Genomic DNA, 17,836 nt, shown 5'->3' with positions numbered 1-17,836 from the left:
ACCACAACTCACTACGTGGCAAGTTGTGAGTGTTTAAAAAAAAGGTGGGTCTACACTTTCACCACTCACAACTTACAATGTGGTGAATTATGCCAAAAATTATGTAAGTTTTTTTTTGTTCCTAGCATTATCACTTATACAGTGCATAATAACTCTTTTATTAGCTTGAAACCCTAACAAATGGGCATTAATTTGAAAGGACAACACTTAATTTATAATAAATATTTCTCTATTAAAATTCACTATTTTAAATAAGTTTCTAACTAATATGTTTAGGGAAATGTCATACCATTTAGCCCTATTCTTTACTTTATTGTCGAATTAATACATATATTTTATTCATAACATTTAACATAATTAAGTTACTTTATTCTTTTGGCTCAAAATTAAATGTCTTGTCATAATTTTTAAGAATCCATATTATTTTTGTTGAGTTTTCTTCTTCGAAAATGCTAAGACCATAAAAACTTCACAACTTTTGTCATAAACTCGCCATTTGACGAGTTATAAGTAGTGGAGAAAAAATTGTAAGTAGTGGAGAAAAAATTGTAAGTTCACAAAAACTTACACAACTTTTACCACAACGTAACTCTCCACATACCAGGTTTTGAGTGTTGGAGAAAATGTGGTAGATCCATGTGGTTTCACACCTCCACCACTTACAACTCACCATATGGGGAATTGTGGTAAAAGATGTGCAAATTTTTGTAGTCCTAACATTGTTTTTTCTTCTTTTTAAATGAAATTTTATGAGTAGTAACTTCCATACTAACTTTGATCATATATGAAGTCTTTTCATAAATAACTTGCAGAATGATTTGAAGTCCATATGCTCTAATATGATTATTTTTTTACTCTATTTATACCTATATCGTTTTTAAAAACATTTAAAATAGGTACTTTGATATGATAGAGTATTATTTTGGATCCTTGTCTCATGTTCATTTTTAATCTATTGTTGTGCTAGTAGTATACTTGACTTTTGTGACAAATTGCATGTTGACATAGAAATTGTTACAAAACCTTTTGGACCTAGCCAAAAGCCCTAACATAAAATATTTTAAATAACACTTATTTAAAGAAAAATATTTTAAAAATAAGTTATTTTATCGATTAAATTATCCATATTTTAAAGCTGCGAAATCAATTAACTGTATATAAGATGTAAAGGTTTACACTTGAATGAGTGAAAATAAATGGCTACAAATTTTATAAGAAAACTTATGTTGGCAATGATGGAGTTGGTTTTCATTTTCTTTATTGAAGTGCATGCCAATCATTTTGAAGAGAAACCTTTCAAACTTATCATATATTTTTATATTGAGTGTGAAATTTGAAAATCTAACCATTGGATTGCATGTTCTTATTATATCCTTCATGCTTACAAAATTTCAAGAAGATTAAAGATCAATTGCTATGTCATCAAACAAATGTTGAAATTTCAAGTTTTTTTAATCTAAAATTATGTATAAAAAATAAGTTCATTGATCAAATAGTAAATAAAATCCGATTTGAACGAAATTTGATATATATATTAAGAAAATAAGGAATATGAAATTTAACGGTTAGATTTTCAAAATTCACACCTGAAAAAGAGATATAGGATAAATTTGAAGAATTTCTCTCCAAACTAGTTTAGTGAGAAACTTTGTTTAATTCAAAAACCATATCAAGGTTGCCTCCTAAAAAAAATAATTTAAATGCTGTGAACAAAAAGTTGAAAAAATAGAGCGTGCAATATGTATTTGTTGGGCTTTCACAACCGGCACACCTGTGACCCTTTAGTTAAAAGATCCATCAGCTGTGGACATGATAGCGTGTGCACGCTCTTGAGATAAAAATTTTTCTGATGACTTTGAATATTCAGATTGTGTGTATAAATGTTACACAAGATGTTATTTACACAAAGAATGCAAGGGCTACTTCAAACTTTGATTTGGTAAGTACTTTCTCTCTCTCTCTCTCCAAAGCATAAGAATGTAGTTATATATATATATATATATATATATATATATATATTCGTGAGTAATCAAGGTGTCATACATAACCGTTTGGCTAGAATACATAATTTCTAAAACCAAATATGTGCATTTATTTCAAAAGATTTGAAATTTATACTTCCAATTCTCACAACATTTGAAATTTGAAAAGTTTTGAATTCAAACTTGTTTTAAACCCTTGAAAATCTATTTACTGGATTTTTTTTTTTTTTTTTTGAAGAGGATAACATCCTCAAAATTCATTCAACAGAGATAGAATCAAAGTACAAAGCCGCCACCACTGGGGAGGGGGGGGGTGAATCTTCAATCCATACAATATCCTCCACTATGTCCTTGGCATATCTAGCTAATACATGGGCAACATTATTTGCACTTCTCTTAACAAAAGCAACCTGCACCCAACTAAGCCTATCAAGCATACACAACACATCCTGGAGAATATGTCCCAGCCAAGATGACAGCCCCTTCCCCGTGCTCAATGCATCCATGAGAGCTTGGTTATCACCTTTAAGAACCAACTCTAAAAAACCACACTCCACTGCAATTTTCACCCCGGAATTTTCACCTTCGGATAATGGCTCCAACCCCGGAATTTTCACCATCCTGGAAGATTGACGCGTCAAAGTTCAACTTGAAGCGTTCCACAGGTGGTGGTCTCCATCTCGATGGACACGGTATATGAGGTGAGGCAGATAGCTGGACGTTGGCTTGCCGAAACTCCACCAGAAAATCTTGTGCACGCTTGATTAACAACTCAGGTGGCTGTATCTGCTTCCCATGTATTATACCATTTCTTTGGTTCCAAATGATCCACGCTTGGACCAGGAAAAGGTCAAGTTCGTCAGTAGACAAGCAAGCAATCAGTAACTCCATAAGCTGAAGTATATCACCTTGTTCTCCAGTGCATTTTTGCAGATGAACCGAACACCCTGCTTACACATCCCGCGCTACACCACAGTTCCAGAGAGCATGTATACCCATTTCTGCTTCCAATTTGCACATCTCACACTTGTTATCCTGTATTATCTTTTTGTGCACCAAATTTACCTGGGTGGGCAGTATATTGCGACAAGCGTGCCAGCCAAACACTTTAATTTTGTTTGGCACTTTCAGCTTCCACAGATCCTTCCATACAGCACCTCCCACCGCTCCGTTGGAACACTCTGCCCAATTCGCTTCCTTCTACAACTGTCGAGCTACTTGATACCCAGACCTCATAGTGTAATCCCCTGACTTGGTGAAGGTCCAAAACAAAGAATCATGAATAACTCTTCTGCTTAGCGGCACACGCAATATAGCTTCCCCATCTTCATGGTTGAAATGTTGCATGACAAACTCTTGTCCCACCACCTAGTATCCGGGTCTATGAGGTCGGCAACCATACAATCTTCTTCAACATTATGGGCTGGATGTAACACTTTATTGGTAGGGTAGTTGGGAATCAATGCATCCCTTAGAACTCGGACTGAAGTTCCATTACTCACCCTCCAACAAGACCCCTTCTGAATCAATGGCTTGGCTACTAAAATGCTCTTCCAAGTGAATGAACAATTGGGAAAATCAGTGGCCTCCAAAAAACTGCTTCTAGGGAAATATCGTGCTTTAAAACAATGGCTAAGTAAAGACTCTTGATCTTGTACTAATCTCCACCCTTGTTTGGCAAGCATGGCCAGGTTGAATTGCCGTAAATCCTTGAATCCCATTCCCCCATCCACCTTTGGTCTAGTTAATTTTTCCCAACTCAACCAATGGATCTTCCTCTCATTTCCAACTTGCCCCCACCAAAACCGAGCACAAAGGGCTTGAAGTTCTTCACACAATCTGACTGGCAATTGAAACACACTCATCGTATAAGTTGGGATTGATTGAGCCACAGCTTTAATAAGTATCTCCTTACCTGCTCTTGAAAGCATTTTCCTTTTCCACCCTTGAAGCTTTTTCCACACTCTATCTTTAATAAACAAAAAAGTATGGTATTTCTTCCGGCCCACTAGAGTAGGGAGACCAAGATATGATTCAAATCTGTCCACTTCACTCACCCCCAATAAAGCTTTGATTACATCTCTCTGTTGAAGTGAGGTATTACCGCTGAAATAGACTGACAATTTATCCATGTTTATGCATTGGCCCAACGCATTTGCATACAATTTCAAAATCTCCATAATTGCCTTTGTCTCCTTATCTTTGGCTTGGCAGAATAGTAAGGAATCATCTGCAAACAACAGGTGAGAAATACTAGGGGCTCGCCTACAAATAGAAACACCATGAATAATCCGATCTAATTTCGTCTTTTGCAAAAGAGATGTAAATCCTTCTGCACATAAAAGAAACAGGTAAGGTGATAGAGGGTCACCCTGCCAGATTCCTCTAGATGAATGAATCAAGCCATATGGCTTTCCATTAATCAAGACTAAAAATGAAGGAGATGAGACACAACTTATAACCCTATCCACCCAAACTTCTGGAAATCCCATCTTGATCATTATCCTTTAAAAAAAAATCCCATTCTACCCTGTCATAGGCTTTATTGACATCCAGCTTCAAGGCAAGTGCTCCAGTTTTGCCTTTCTTTCTTCCCTGCATTGTATGTAGGACTTCATAGGCAACCAACACATTATTTGTAATTAGTCTTCCTGGCATGAATGCACTCTGGGTTGGGGATATAATTTGGGGCAGAATTTGCTTCAACCTATTAGCTATCACCTTTGCAATAATTTTATAAATGACATTACAGAGGCGAATAGGCCTGAAGTCAGAGACCTTAACAGGATTTTTAATTTTTGGAATGAGCACAATAAAAGTATGATTAAAGGCAGGAGGCATATAACCAGAATTAAGAAAATTCAAGAATAGCAGAGACAACATTATCACCAACAATATGCCAAAACTTTTGATAAAAAAGGGCATTCATACCATCTGGTCCAGGAGCCATTGTAGATCCCATTTAGAACAAAGCAGCTTTAATTTCATTTGCAGTATATTCACTGGACAGTGTTTGTTGCATTTCAGTGGACACCTTCTGTTGTACTGCTTCTAGACACTCCTCAATCCAGGAACATGAACCTGTGGAAAACATTTTATTAAAATAGTCCACAGCTACTCCTGCCACTTCTTCTATATCCTCACGCCAACTACCCTGTGGGTCCAAGATCCCTTTAATATAATTTCTCTGCCTTCTCTGAGATGATTTTGAGTGAAAAAAGCTTGTATTTTTATCCCCATGTTTAATCCAATTTACACGAGACCGTTGAGCCCAGTATACTTCCTGCTTTCTCAGCCATTCATCCAGCTCCTTGCTTGCTTGGATAAATTCACTTCTGTGCTGTGTAGTGGGAGGAGCACAAGTTAGCCATTCTATTTGCTTTTGTAAAGCCTTTATCTCATTTGTGCCTGGATGGGTTTTAGCAGCACCCCAAGCCTTCAACTCTGAACTACACCCATTTATCTTTAATTTGACTGTCTCCAATGCCGACTCACCAACCCCACTGTTTTCCCAAGCCTCTTAGACTACCTTGGTGCAGTCATCCCACAACAGCCATGCTTCTTCAAATTTGAAACCATGTTCTCTCCTTGCATGTCTTCTCAGAGCTGCATGGTTCTGGAGTATCAATGGGAGATGATCCGACATATGCGAAATGATGTGTGTAACAGTAGTTTCAGGGAACTTCAACTTCCAAGCTTCATTAGCTACAGCCCTGTCCAGCCGTTTCTTAGTATTTGCCGCCCCAGGTCTCCTATTATTCCAAGTATAAGGGTAGCCAATGAATCCTAGATCAGCAAGATGACACCGCTCCAAAGCTTCTCGGAACGCATCAAGTTGTCTAGAAGAAACTGGTCGGCTACTTAACTTCCCCGTCGAATACAACATCTCATTAAAATCTCCAATTCACATCCAACCACCATCAACGAATGAAGAAATATGAGAAAGAAGGATCCAAGACTTAAAGTGGTCTTTTGTTTCTGGCCATCCATAGAATCCGGTAAGCAACCAACGAAAACCATCACTTTTGGTCACCCAAGCAGAGATTTGGTTATTCGAAAATTTAAACACATCCAACCTTATGTCTTCCTTCCATAGCATAGCAAGTCCACCACCCAATCCCGGTTTTTTAATAGTAAACTTATTCTTGTACGGTAACTCACTGGACCATTGTTTTATTCCTTCGATATCGAGCCGAGTTTCCATGAGGAAACATATTTCAGGAGCTTGATCCTTCACTATTTTGTGAAGACTACGAACTGTCCAAGGGTTCCCAAGCCCTTGGCAGTTCCAACTCAGAAGTTTCATTGCTCCTGGCAAGGGTGGTCATCCACCCTCGCCGATGTGTTGTTTGCTTTGCCATCTTCCTTGTCTCCCTTAGGACGTTTATAATACATAGGTTCTGCCTCACTGTTACAATCTGCATTCATAACATCTTCCAGCCCTCTTTTACCCATTGTGGACTTCAGTTTATTATTAGAAGACACTAATGGCCCAATGTCCATTCTATTCAGCCTTGTCCACGTTGTTTTTGGCTTATTGGGCTTTGCCTCCGCATAGCCCAAACTAGAATTATTAATATTGGACGTACCGTTAGCCTCATCATTTAAGATTTGGTGCACAGCTTCATTCAACGGAAATAACGGCAAAATATCAGCCACATTAGAATTTATATCAGCATTAACTGCCAAGATTTTTTTTCGGAATTTTTGCAACGCTCCCTCCAACCACGCAGTATCCATTCTGAGATTCATGGCCTGCCCTGTACTCCGAAACCCTAGCCACCGCCATCATCACTTCCGTCTCCTCTTCATTCTCCGATGCCGGTGTATCAGTGCTACCCACCGATTCAGACCTCATCGGATTCTCTTTGCCTCGCCGTGGCGGAGATTTGTTTCTTCCACTATTTGCTTTTAGCCACTCACCATATTGGTGTTCAACATTGCCAGTCTCCTTAGATGCTGCAAAATGCGCTGGGCAATGTCGAAGATCGTGACCAAGGATCCCACAGTAATGGCAAAACATAGGCAACCTTTCTTACTTATATGTAACCCAGTGACGTTTGCCATCCGATCCCAATAGAAAGCCACCTCTCCGAACTGGTTTGGAGATAGGAAGGGCTACCTTTACTCTCAAGAAAAGCTTCTGGTCATCTGTGCGCCGTAGATGCTCCACATCTTCAACCGACCCCATTTTATTTCCCACCTCTGCTGCCACCTTTGGGGACATCATATCAAACGACACCCCCTAGATTTGGACCCACAGTGAAGCATGCTCCAAGGCTACATTGTTAGTGCTCATACCCGCCCTCCGTCGAGTAAGCATTAGAAGCTAATTATCGAAAGTCCATGGGCCACCCCCCAAGATCCGATTTAGTTCATACTTCGACTAGAACTTAAACTAAAAAAGATTACTGCCCACCTCAGAGATCTGCAAACCTTTCTCTAGCCCCCACGCTCGTCGGAGCGTGTTCTTTGCTGCCTTCCTGTTATAAGGTTTGCAAGTTAAGAACTTTCCTATCAAACTCAAAACACAACCCTCAAGCTCATCCAATCGTCCCTCTTCGAAGACCTGAATATCTTCTTCCTCTTCAGTCGTTAACTTAAGACTGGTCATTGGGTCAACAACATCCTCATCCATTGTTCAACTACTATCACTTAAGCGTTTAGAGCAAAATGAGAAAGGGAGAGCCCTTGGACATACCAAGGGAGGCAAGGCTCGTTGTCACGAGAGAGAGAGAGAGCTCCTATCCAAGGAGAGTTTAAAGGAAATCGTTTAAATATTGATTATTCAAAACATTATTTTACATGAATTGTATTGAATCATTATAATGATGTACCCAAGACCCATAATATTGTAGTTAATTAATTAATTTATTTTTTGTTGTTGTTGCTGTTAGGACTGATTTTTTTTTTTTTTTTTTTGGTTGTAAAAACGTGATGTCTACACAATATTGGCACATAATAATGTTTTTTTAATCAATTTTCTTATTTATTTCAAAACAAGACCTTTTTTTTTCCTATTATTTATTTTTTAATTTCTATGCTAGTTGTACGTAAGCAATAGAAGGTTAAATATGAATGATTCTTTGTAATACATCCCAACTTGATGAACGTCATTTTTTTTTTATGTTATGAATTTGTATGCGAGGTAAAAGTTAATCTTCATTGACCTTTTATAATTTATTAATTTTTTTTTATAGGTAAGATAGTATTTCACACTTATGGTATCTGCTTCATGATGATTGTTCGTTATCATCAAGTTAAGACACTGATTGGTGATAATAGCTTAATTTTGCATATTTATATTATTATTAGAAATCATTATTATACTTATTTTGATTTAATTCATGCATTTTATGGTTGGTTTTGGAATAATGCTAAATAATTAATTTTGTACTTAATTGAATTTTAATGTGTGAATTTGTTTTTTGTAGGATAATGAAATTAAATAAGAAAGCTAACGGATTTTACTTTTACAAGGGTCATGATGAAGTCAAAGAAGGCCAACCCAATTAAATTCGAGTCCAATTGGAACAAAGAATTAAAGGAAATTTCCACCAAATCCAAGTCCAATTCGGATTAGGATTCTAGCTTGCACACCAGTTAGTATTTGGAGCATATCTTTAGGCTCAGATGTCCAATCGAGATGATTTAAGTTGGGCTGGAAAGTTATCTTAAAGGCTACAACTTTTTAGTTTACCAAAAATCCGAATTATGAATTTAAATGGGCTGCAACGTCGGTTAAGTGAAGCCTAAAAACTTGGAATTTTTTCCAAACGGGAATTCAACTTGTAATAGGATTCCTCAACCTATTTAAAGGCTTTTTAAGGCAAAATTTAGAGGAGAGCTGCTGTAGAACATAATTTAGGTTTTCTTAACGTTTCTTTATAGTTTCTAGAGTTTTATTTGTGTTATGACTTGTTAGAAGTCTTGCTAAGGTAAGGGGTGAAACCCAACCGTTTATTGGTATGTTTTTAACATTTATTTTTTGGTTTTGTTGCTTATGTTATTATGTTTTTGATTGATTTACTCATCTAGAAAAGTGTTTAGTTCTGTGTAATTCTTCGATATATCGTAGACTTCAGGCACGTTAAATGCTTAGTATTCCTTGCGAACTAATTCACTAATTTTGTTTTGCCTAAAATCAATCAATTTCATGAAACTACTTTAGACAATTAATTCTTGAATTTTTATTGTTAAATCATCCGACTAAGATCATCCTTTGTATGAATTTTAGTTGAGTTATAAAATAAATATTGTTAAGATTACCAATAGATGTGTTGTGTGTGGATCTCTAAACCTTAGCGCCTTAATATATTGTTATTTTCTCTCAATTTAAATTAATTTTACTAAACCATCAAAAATCTCTTCAATTAAACTTTATTATTTTAGTTTTATTTTCTTGTGGTTTGCTAATCAATTCCCTTTTCCTAATGGATTCGACCTTGGATTTACCGAGTTATTACTTCACGACAATCCTACACTTGGAAGCATTATTTAAGTCACAGCAAGTTTTTGGCACCGTCACCGGGGATTAGGCAATTAGAGAAGCGTTCCACTTCGTTTGGAGAGGTTTTCGGCATTAAATTTCTTCACCTATTTGGTAATATCTCTCCAACTCTTTTCTTCTTAAGTAGTTTAGTTTTCCTTTAGAGTTTTTTCCTTTTATTTTTACTTCTTTTTATTGTTAAAGGTATTTGTTTTGTTTTTTTTTTTTTTTCTTTTTCTTTCTTGCTTTACTATTGTATGCGTGTTTGGTGTTGTGATAGTGATAATCGCTTGGTTAAAATTGAGTCTAATAATTTGTTTGGCAATTTATCTGATTCTTTCACACATTCTCACACACTTGATATCATGGCGAACTTAGAGAGTAATCTTGGTGATGTGAATAGTTTAAATAATGAAAACTTCCATGCTTACCAACCCATTAGAACTTTCAGGGATTAGTTGCAACCTACTAGGAGTAGTACACCATCATGCATAATTTATCCAACTAATGCAAATAATTTTAATTTTAAGCCTGGTATGATTTCATTACTTCCTAAATTTCATAGCTTAGATTCTAAAAATCCTTACCTACACTTTAAGGAATTTGAGGAGGAATGTTTTACCTTCCATGACCAATCATGTAATGAAAAGACCATTAGGTTGAAGTTGGTCCCTTTTTCTCTTAAAGACAAGGCAAAAACTTGGCTTAATTCTTTGAGACCTAGGTCAATTGGTACTTGGCAAGAGATGCAAACTGAGTTTTTAAAGAAATTTTTTCCAATTCATAGGACTATTGCACTTAAAAGATAAATAATGAATTTTTCACAGAAAGATAATGAGACATTTCATTAATGTTGGGAAAGATTTAAGGATTTGCTTAATGCTTGTCCACACCATGGCTATGAAACTTGGTGTATAATTAGTTTTTTCTATGAAAGTTTAACTCCAAAGATGTGCCAATTTGTAGAGATGATGTACAATGGAGAGCTTTTGAATAAAGATCCTGATGAAGCTTTTGATTATTTTGACTTCTTAGCTGAGAATGCATAATCTTGGGATACCACTGATACCTCAGATAGGTCTAGAGCATCCACCAACCCCTTTGGGGGTGGTAAGTACCAACTTCGGGAAGATGATGACCTTAGTGCTAGGGTGGCTAGTATAACTAGGAAGCTTGAAGCCATGGAATTAAGGAGTCAATACTATGCATAAATTTGATGAGGTTTGTAGAATTTGTGAGACCATGGAACACCCTACCAATGAATGTCCTACAATTCCAGCTTTTAAAGAGGTGTTGCATGATCAAGCAAATGCTATGAACATGGTGAAAAAATCATACTCTTCCCCCTATTTAGAGACATACAATTTAGGATGGAGGAATCACCCGAATTTTAGTTGGAGAAATGATAATGTGGTTGCACCTCCTACACATTGTTCTTTAAATTTTGTTCCCTATAATCCCCCTCCAAAGATGAGTCTTGAGGATACTCTGCAACAATTCATGTAGACTCAATCCACCATTAATAATCAGAACACACAAGCCATAAATGACATTAGGAGCACTCTCACTAAATTGACCACATCCATGAGCACAATAGAAAAGGGTAAGTTTCCATCTCAACCACAAGCAAACCCCCAAGGTCAATTTTGTGTTGATGATTGTAGTTCCTTTGAAAAATAAAGTGAGTCAAGCTAAATTTGTAACTACTCTTTGTAGTGGAAAAATCATTGAAAAAGATATTCCTAAAAGCAATACACATGATGAATCTTCCAAAATAAAGAGTAGTGATGAGGTCCTTGAGCCTAAATCTAATGAAATTTAAAGCTGTCCTATCCCTACTCTTTTTCCCCAAAGGTTGATTTCCCCTTAAAAAGTGAATTAAAATTTTGAAATTCTTGAAGTGCTTAAGCTTGTTAAAGTGAACATTCCTCTTTTGGATGCCATAAAGCAAATTCCATCATATGCTAACTTTTTGAAAGATTTGTGTATTGTTAAGCGTAAGCTTAATGTAAATAAGAAGGCATTTTTGACTGAACAAGTTAGTGCAATCATTTGAAACAATAGACTTCCAAAGTTTAAAGATCCAGGTTGTCCCACTATTTCATGTGTGATTGGTAATTAAACAATAGAGAAAACTTTGCTTGATCTTGGAGCAAGTGTGAATCTTTTGCCATATTTAGTGTATGAACAATTAGGTCTAGGAGAGTTAAAACCTACTTTCATGATTTTACAACTTGCCGATCGATCTGTGATTGTTCCAAAGGGTGTTGTTGATGATGTTTTGGTTCAAGTGGACAAATTTTATTTTCCTTTTGACTTTATTATTTTGGACATGCATCCTGTTTCTAATGCTAATTCTCAAATATCTGTGATTTTAGGACGCCCATTTCTTGCAACTTCCAATGCATTGATAAATTGTAGAAGTGGAGTTTTAAAATTATCTTTTAGGAAGATGGCCCTTGAGTTTAATATTTTTAATACTTGTAAGCAACCTAGGGTTGAAGAGGATGTGCATGAAGTTGACTATTGGTTTTTAGTTTATAATGAAATTGAACCATATATTTCTTATCTAACTATAAAATATTTTATCAATTGAGTTAACTGAATGGAATTGATTTATTAATTATTTTGTTAGTAACTTCAAAACCTAAAGAGATGCAATTTATTTTGTTACTTACAATAAAAATCAATTGTTTTTTTCCTCTTTAGTTTTTTCGTGAATGTACCTATGAAAGGATTTTTTTTTTCCTCACAACTATGGAACAACAAAGTTGGTATTCAAAAATTTGTAATTTACCTTATGTTATATTAGTCTATTTTAATTTTGTTAGCGGTTTTAATTTGGTCATGTGTCATTAAAAGTTTTAGATATCACACGGTCTATGAAGTTGCATCCTTAGTACTACTTGACATGGCTTTAATGAGAGGTTAAAATGACAATATATGTGACTTCGAAGTTCCAACCCTTCATTTTTTTCAGGCCATGTGTCAATAACCCTCAATCACAGTAGACTACTTGTTGTGTGCATTGTCATCTATCTCAACGATGCGATAGATGATCTTACTCTTTCTAGAGTTAATATATTTGAGCTCAGTATTCCATATTGTGTGTCATGTAAACCTAGACAGAACATGTTTTAGTCCATACATCTATTCTACTCATATTCTCTCTAATTTTTTCTAATATAATATTTATGTCCGAATTCTTTTTCTTAGATCTTTTCTTCTTTAAATTTTGTAAGGGGGAGAAGAAATGTTTACTGAATATGGATGATGTGTATTCAATTTTTGTTTGTTTTTTTAAATCATATATTTGACATGTGCGAATTTAATATATATGGTAAAATAAAAATACTAATGACATGTGCGAATCTAACACACACACATATTTTTTCGTGGGTTCTAGTTAGCTCAACTGGTAAAGTCTCTTATAGTTGTATAAGAGTTCTGGGGTTCAATCATTGTCTACACCAAAAATTGATTGGTGTTTTGATATGATGATAAAGAGCTATCATCAAGAGTGGACATTATAGGTTGAAACTCTCTCAAAAAAATAAAAAAAACATATACTTTTTTTTTTTTTTTTGTATGAGCTTGTGAATTAAGTAGGTATCATAATTCAAGAATTTTTTCAAAATATCATTGATTTTGATTTTTATGAGAAAATTATTTGTTATTGTAAGGATTTAAGAATCATAGTTTGTATTGACAAACATGTGATCAAAACATGTCTTGTTATACTTCTTAGAGTCTATAATTTTGTCAAGATAGGTGCTCAGTGTCTTGCAAATTAGTGTGCAAGTCAAGCAATTTTGATTCATTACGATTCATTCTTGACCAATTGAATACTTTCAGAATCAATCAATCGAATCGAAATCTCGACTGATTGAGTTGCGCTTTCACTGAACTGCAATTTCAGCTCATTAGTCTATCAAGTATTTAGGGTTCAATTCTACTTGACCTAGTCTATAAGTAAACCCTAATACATGTCCAAGAAGAATTTTGGAGATGCACTTATACAGATTTAAAGGTTCTGTATCTTGTACTCTCAAAAGCCTTTACCAGTGATCTTACGTCATCAATTTAGTATTGGTGAGTTGTAGTTGCTACTATTCAGTCATCAAGTATTGGATCTAAAACGTTCAAGGGTGATCTTTAAGTCATGCACTAGAGGTTCATGTTGTATGTAGTTGGTTGCTATCAAGGACTTCTGTGGATCTCGAAACTCAATTTAGTAATTGTAGTTAAGTTTACGAAGAATGGGATTATACAGTTTGAAAATTTTCATTTGTTAGTGAATTTGGTTCCTTGGGATTGTTAGGTTTAATCCTTCTAAGTTTTTTACGGTAGGATAGTTGGTTCCATTAGTTTTAATTCTTGGGTCAATATATCATTTCTTATTTACTTTTCTACTGTCCAATTGATATATTAGTGATTATTTTCTTTTTAAACCAAGGCCTTGCTTAATTAATTTAATAAACAACTTGGCTGTAAAATTGACCAACAACCACTTTGATAGGTGTCTAAACTCAACAGTTATTTTCATTAATTAAATAAAATTAAATAAATTATGTATATGCATATATATTTAATTTGAGTTGGGAAAAAACTTTAATTAATTCATCTTTTGAAGGAAAATGAGTTTTGCTTGGTTGAAGATTTGAACTTTACTAGATTGAAGTTATGGGACATTGATCTCATTTTGAATATTTTTGATATTCTGTAAACAAATATATTTGTATGGGATTTTTGGATTATTTTCACGAAAGTTCGTGTAGTTTTGAAGAAAAATTCATTTAATAATTATGACAAAATTGTGAACATTTTTTGTTGTAAATAATTAAGATCGGCAAGCCGCTTAATGATTTTATCTGAAGGGTTTGTATGCTATGCATAATGGAAATAATTCCTTGATTGTAATTATGGTGGATAGAAATCATATTTTATAGTGTTACTACTTGTGAGGTTGATAAATAGTTGGAAAATGATGTACGAGTCCTAAAATGTGACAGTGGTAAGGAACTTAAAGAAAACTATCTTGAATACATTGCCTCTCCTCAAATAATTCGGACCATTGCCCTCTATGGATCATCCCTGATGGGCTTGAAGTACCACAAGTCACAAAACCATTCAGATTCGAAGAAATGTGGCTAGTTGATCGGGGTTGTACAGAAGTTGTGGAAGCTGTTTGGGCATCCCCAGAAGTGACCGAACCTGCTGTCAAAGTGATTAAAAAAATAAAAAAATGTGGAAAGGAATTACATGCATGGAACCGAACCCATTTTGGGAATGTGAGAAGTGAACTAAAGAAGAAAAGAAAGCAGCTAGTTGAAGCCGAAAAGGAAGCCATGAGGACAGGTTTAAATTTGAAGATTCGGGAACTCAAAAAGGAGATATGTGATCTAGAAGATAAGGAGAACAGAATGTGGTTCCAAAGATCAAAAGTTTTATGGGCAGCAAATGGAGATAAAAACTCTAAATTCTTTCATTGTCGAGCCACTCAAAGGATGAGGAAAAATTCAATCTTAAATATTAGGAATGAGGATGGAGGTTGGAGTTCTGATAGTGAGGCCGTAGCAGAGACCTTAACAGCCTATTTTCAAGCTCTATTCACCTTAGCAAATCTGCCTCTTTGTGAAGCTGCCACTGATTCTATCAATAGGGTGATAACAGATGAAATGAATGATCAACTCTCCTTGGAGTTCCAGAATTGGGAAGTTCAGCAAGCCATAAAGCAAATGGCACCTTTTAAAGCACAAGGACCAGACAGTATGCCCCCATTATTTTATCAACACTATTGGGATCTAATTGGTGAGGATGTTTCACAATCCGTCCTTACTTTTTTGAATTCAGCTTCTTTACCTGAACATCTTAACCATACATTCATTACTCTCATTCCAAAGAAAAAAAATCTGGAGCATGCTTCTGAATTCAGGCCTATTAGTTTATGTAATGTATTGTATAAGATTTTTTCAAAAGTCTTAGCAAATAGGCTTAAAAGAATATTACCAAAAATTATCACTGAACATCAAAGTGCTTTCACTAAAAGCCGTCTCATATTTGATAATATTTTGGTAGCTTTTGAGTCTTTACACAGTATGCAGAAACACAATGGGAAGGAAGGATTCATGGCAATCAAGCTTGACATGAGCAAAGCCTATGATAGGGTGGAGTGGCCTTATCTTGAAGCTGTAATGAGAAAAATGGGGTTCAACAACAAATGGATCAAACTTCTCATGCTTTGTGTCACCACAATCTCCTATTCCATTCTTGTCAATGGAGAACCAAAAGGCTTAATCCATCCGTCCAGAGGCATCAGACAGGGTGATCCTATCTCTCCATTCTTGTTCCTATTGTGCACAGAAGGATTGCATGGCCTAATCAGCAAAGCAGCATCCCAAGGTGATATTAGGGGTTATTCATTATGTAGAAATAGCCCTCGGTTGACTCACCTATTGTTTACAGACGATAGCCTATTGTTTTGCAGGTCAACAAACCAAGAATGTCAATGGATTTTAGACATCCTTGATACCTATGAAAAATGCTCGGGTCAAAAAATAAATAAAAGTAAAACTACCATCTTTTTTAGCAGATCAACTTCTGAAGATATAAGGGAGCACATTAAGCTTGCTTTGGGGGTTCCAGAAATAAAGCAATACGAGAAATACCTTGGTCTTCCATCTCTAGTTGGAAGAAACAAGAAAGCCAGCTTCAATTACATTAAAGAAAGGGTATGGAGAAAAATCCAAGGGTGGAAAGAGAAGCTCTTGTCAGCAGGAAGAGAAGTCCTAATCAAATCAGTAGTTCAAGTTATTCCTACATACACGATGAGTTGCTTTAAGCTTCCTTTGGGTCTATGCTCAAAAATTGAAAGTTTCATTAGGAAATTCTAGTGGGGACAAAAAGGAGATAGAAGGAAGATCCATTGGGTGAAATGGGGTACTTTATGCTTTCCAAAATCTGATGGTGGTATGGGTTTCAAGGACTTAGCCCTTTTTAATGATGCACTTCTTGCCAAGCAAGCTTGGAGACTCTTGCACCATAAGAATTCCCTCTTCTACCGAGTGTTCAAGTCCAAATGCTTCGGGATTGTTCAATTATGGAAGCTACTGATTCAGCCTCAGCCTCATATGCCTGGCATAGTATACTAAAGGGTCGAGATGTCCTGTTAAAGGGAGCAAAATGGAGAGTGGGCTGTGGAAAATCCATTAGTGTGTGGCTGGATGCTTAGCTGCCACCCCTTGATCATCCACGAATCCTATCACCGCAGGTTAAAGGATTTGAAGATTTGAAGGTTTTTGATCTCATAGACCCAGAATTCAAGAGCTGGGATGAAAATCTGTTACATGGTCTATTTATTCCCGAGGAGGTGAGTTTGATAAAGAGCATCCCATTATGCATCACCTCAGTTGAAGATAAACTTGTGTGGCCCTTCACTGCTTCGGGTGAGTACACAGTAAAGTTTGGGTACAACTTCCTAGCAAAGTTGAACTTGAATACTCAGGCTTCAGGACAATTGGTGCAAGACAATGGAATTTGGAAGCTGGTTTGGGGTCTTCGGATCCCAAATAAAGTAAAGAATTTCATTTGGAGATCATGTAGGGACACTATCCCCGTGAAGAATAACCTGAAGAAGAGACAGATCCTCCAAGATGATAGTTGCGATCATTATCATCAGGTGTCTAAAATGGTTCTCCATGCAATATGGGAATGCCCGACCCTTACACCGATCTGGGATTCCATTCAGGAACTCTCTTTTCGCAAGAACCGTTCATTTCGGGACACACAGGAGCTGTTACTCTTTGCCAACGAAGAGGAAAAATTCCTGGAAATGATGGTGGTAACAATGTGGACTATCTGGTCTTGTAGAAACCAGATTAGAGTGCAGCAGAACGTTTACCCCATAGACCAGGTCGTTCCAAATGCTCGGCAAGTCCCCTCTGTTTTCCATCGTGCAAATAGAGTCCAACAAGTTCCAACCACGGTATCTAGCACAAATCGGGTTACCTGGATCCCACCACCAGCAAACTCACTCAAGATCAACTTTGATGGGGCACTTTTCAGAGATATTAATAAAGTCGGTTTGGGTGTTGTTATCCGTAATGACCATGGACAGGTACTTGCATCCTTATCGGAACAGATCCAGTTGCCTTTTTCCTCCGACCTGGTTGAAGCAATGGCAGCAGCACGGGCCATCTCATTTGCTCATGAACTCAGTCTCTCCAATTACATATTGGAAGGTGACTCTGAAGTGGTGATAAAAGCTCTCAAAAGTAATGATGACTCCCTATCTTCTTTTGGCCACATTCTTGCTTCGGCCAAAACCTTAACAGACGTCAATTGTATTACTTTTTCCCATACTTGA

General features: G+C 36.1%; 1 protein-coding gene and 1 non-coding gene across 2 annotated transcripts; one reads left to right on the top strand and one right to left on the bottom strand.

The window, feature by feature from the left end:
* Window positions 1–10,265: 10,265 nt before the first annotated feature.
* On the bottom strand, window positions 10,266–10,372 carry LOC126720078 (small nucleolar RNA R71). Its single transcript, XR_007653244.1, has one exon. It is a non-coding gene; the product is annotated as a small nucleolar RNA R71 (small nucleolar RNA).
* Window positions 10,373–14,819: 4,447 nt separating this feature from the next.
* Window positions 14,820–17,836, top strand: LOC126719473 (uncharacterized). The gene is made up of 4 exons (XM_050422020.1): window positions 14,820–15,913; window positions 16,064–16,202; window positions 16,365–16,613; window positions 16,703–17,836. Exons 1-4 carry the CDS (start codon window positions 14,820–14,822, stop codon window positions 17,834–17,836), a joined length of 2,616 nt encoding a protein of 871 aa, XP_050277977.1.

The sequence above is a fragment of the Quercus robur genome, chromosome 3 (assembly GCF_932294415.1).
Source record: "Quercus robur chromosome 3, dhQueRobu3.1, whole genome shotgun sequence".
NCBI classification, from domain to species: Eukaryota; Viridiplantae; Streptophyta; class Magnoliopsida; order Fagales; family Fagaceae; genus Quercus; species Quercus robur.
Note: the sequence above shows the minus strand (reverse complement) of the source record. Positions and strands in the feature narration are given on the sequence as shown.

Bases quoted from the DNA above. Each gene is read 5' to 3' on its own strand.
- LOC126719473 (XM_050422020.1), top strand. From the start codon at position 14,820: ATGAGGACAGGTTTAAATTTGAAGATTCGGGAACTCAAAAAGGAGATA. The intron at 16,203-16,364 runs GTATGGAGAAAA...AGGAAATTCTAG, and splicing joins TCAATTACATTAAAGAAAGG to TGGGGACAAAAAGGAGATAG. The intron at 16,614-16,702 runs GTATACTAAAGG...CTGGATGCTTAG, and splicing joins AGCCTCATATGCCTGGCATA to CTGCCACCCCTTGATCATCC.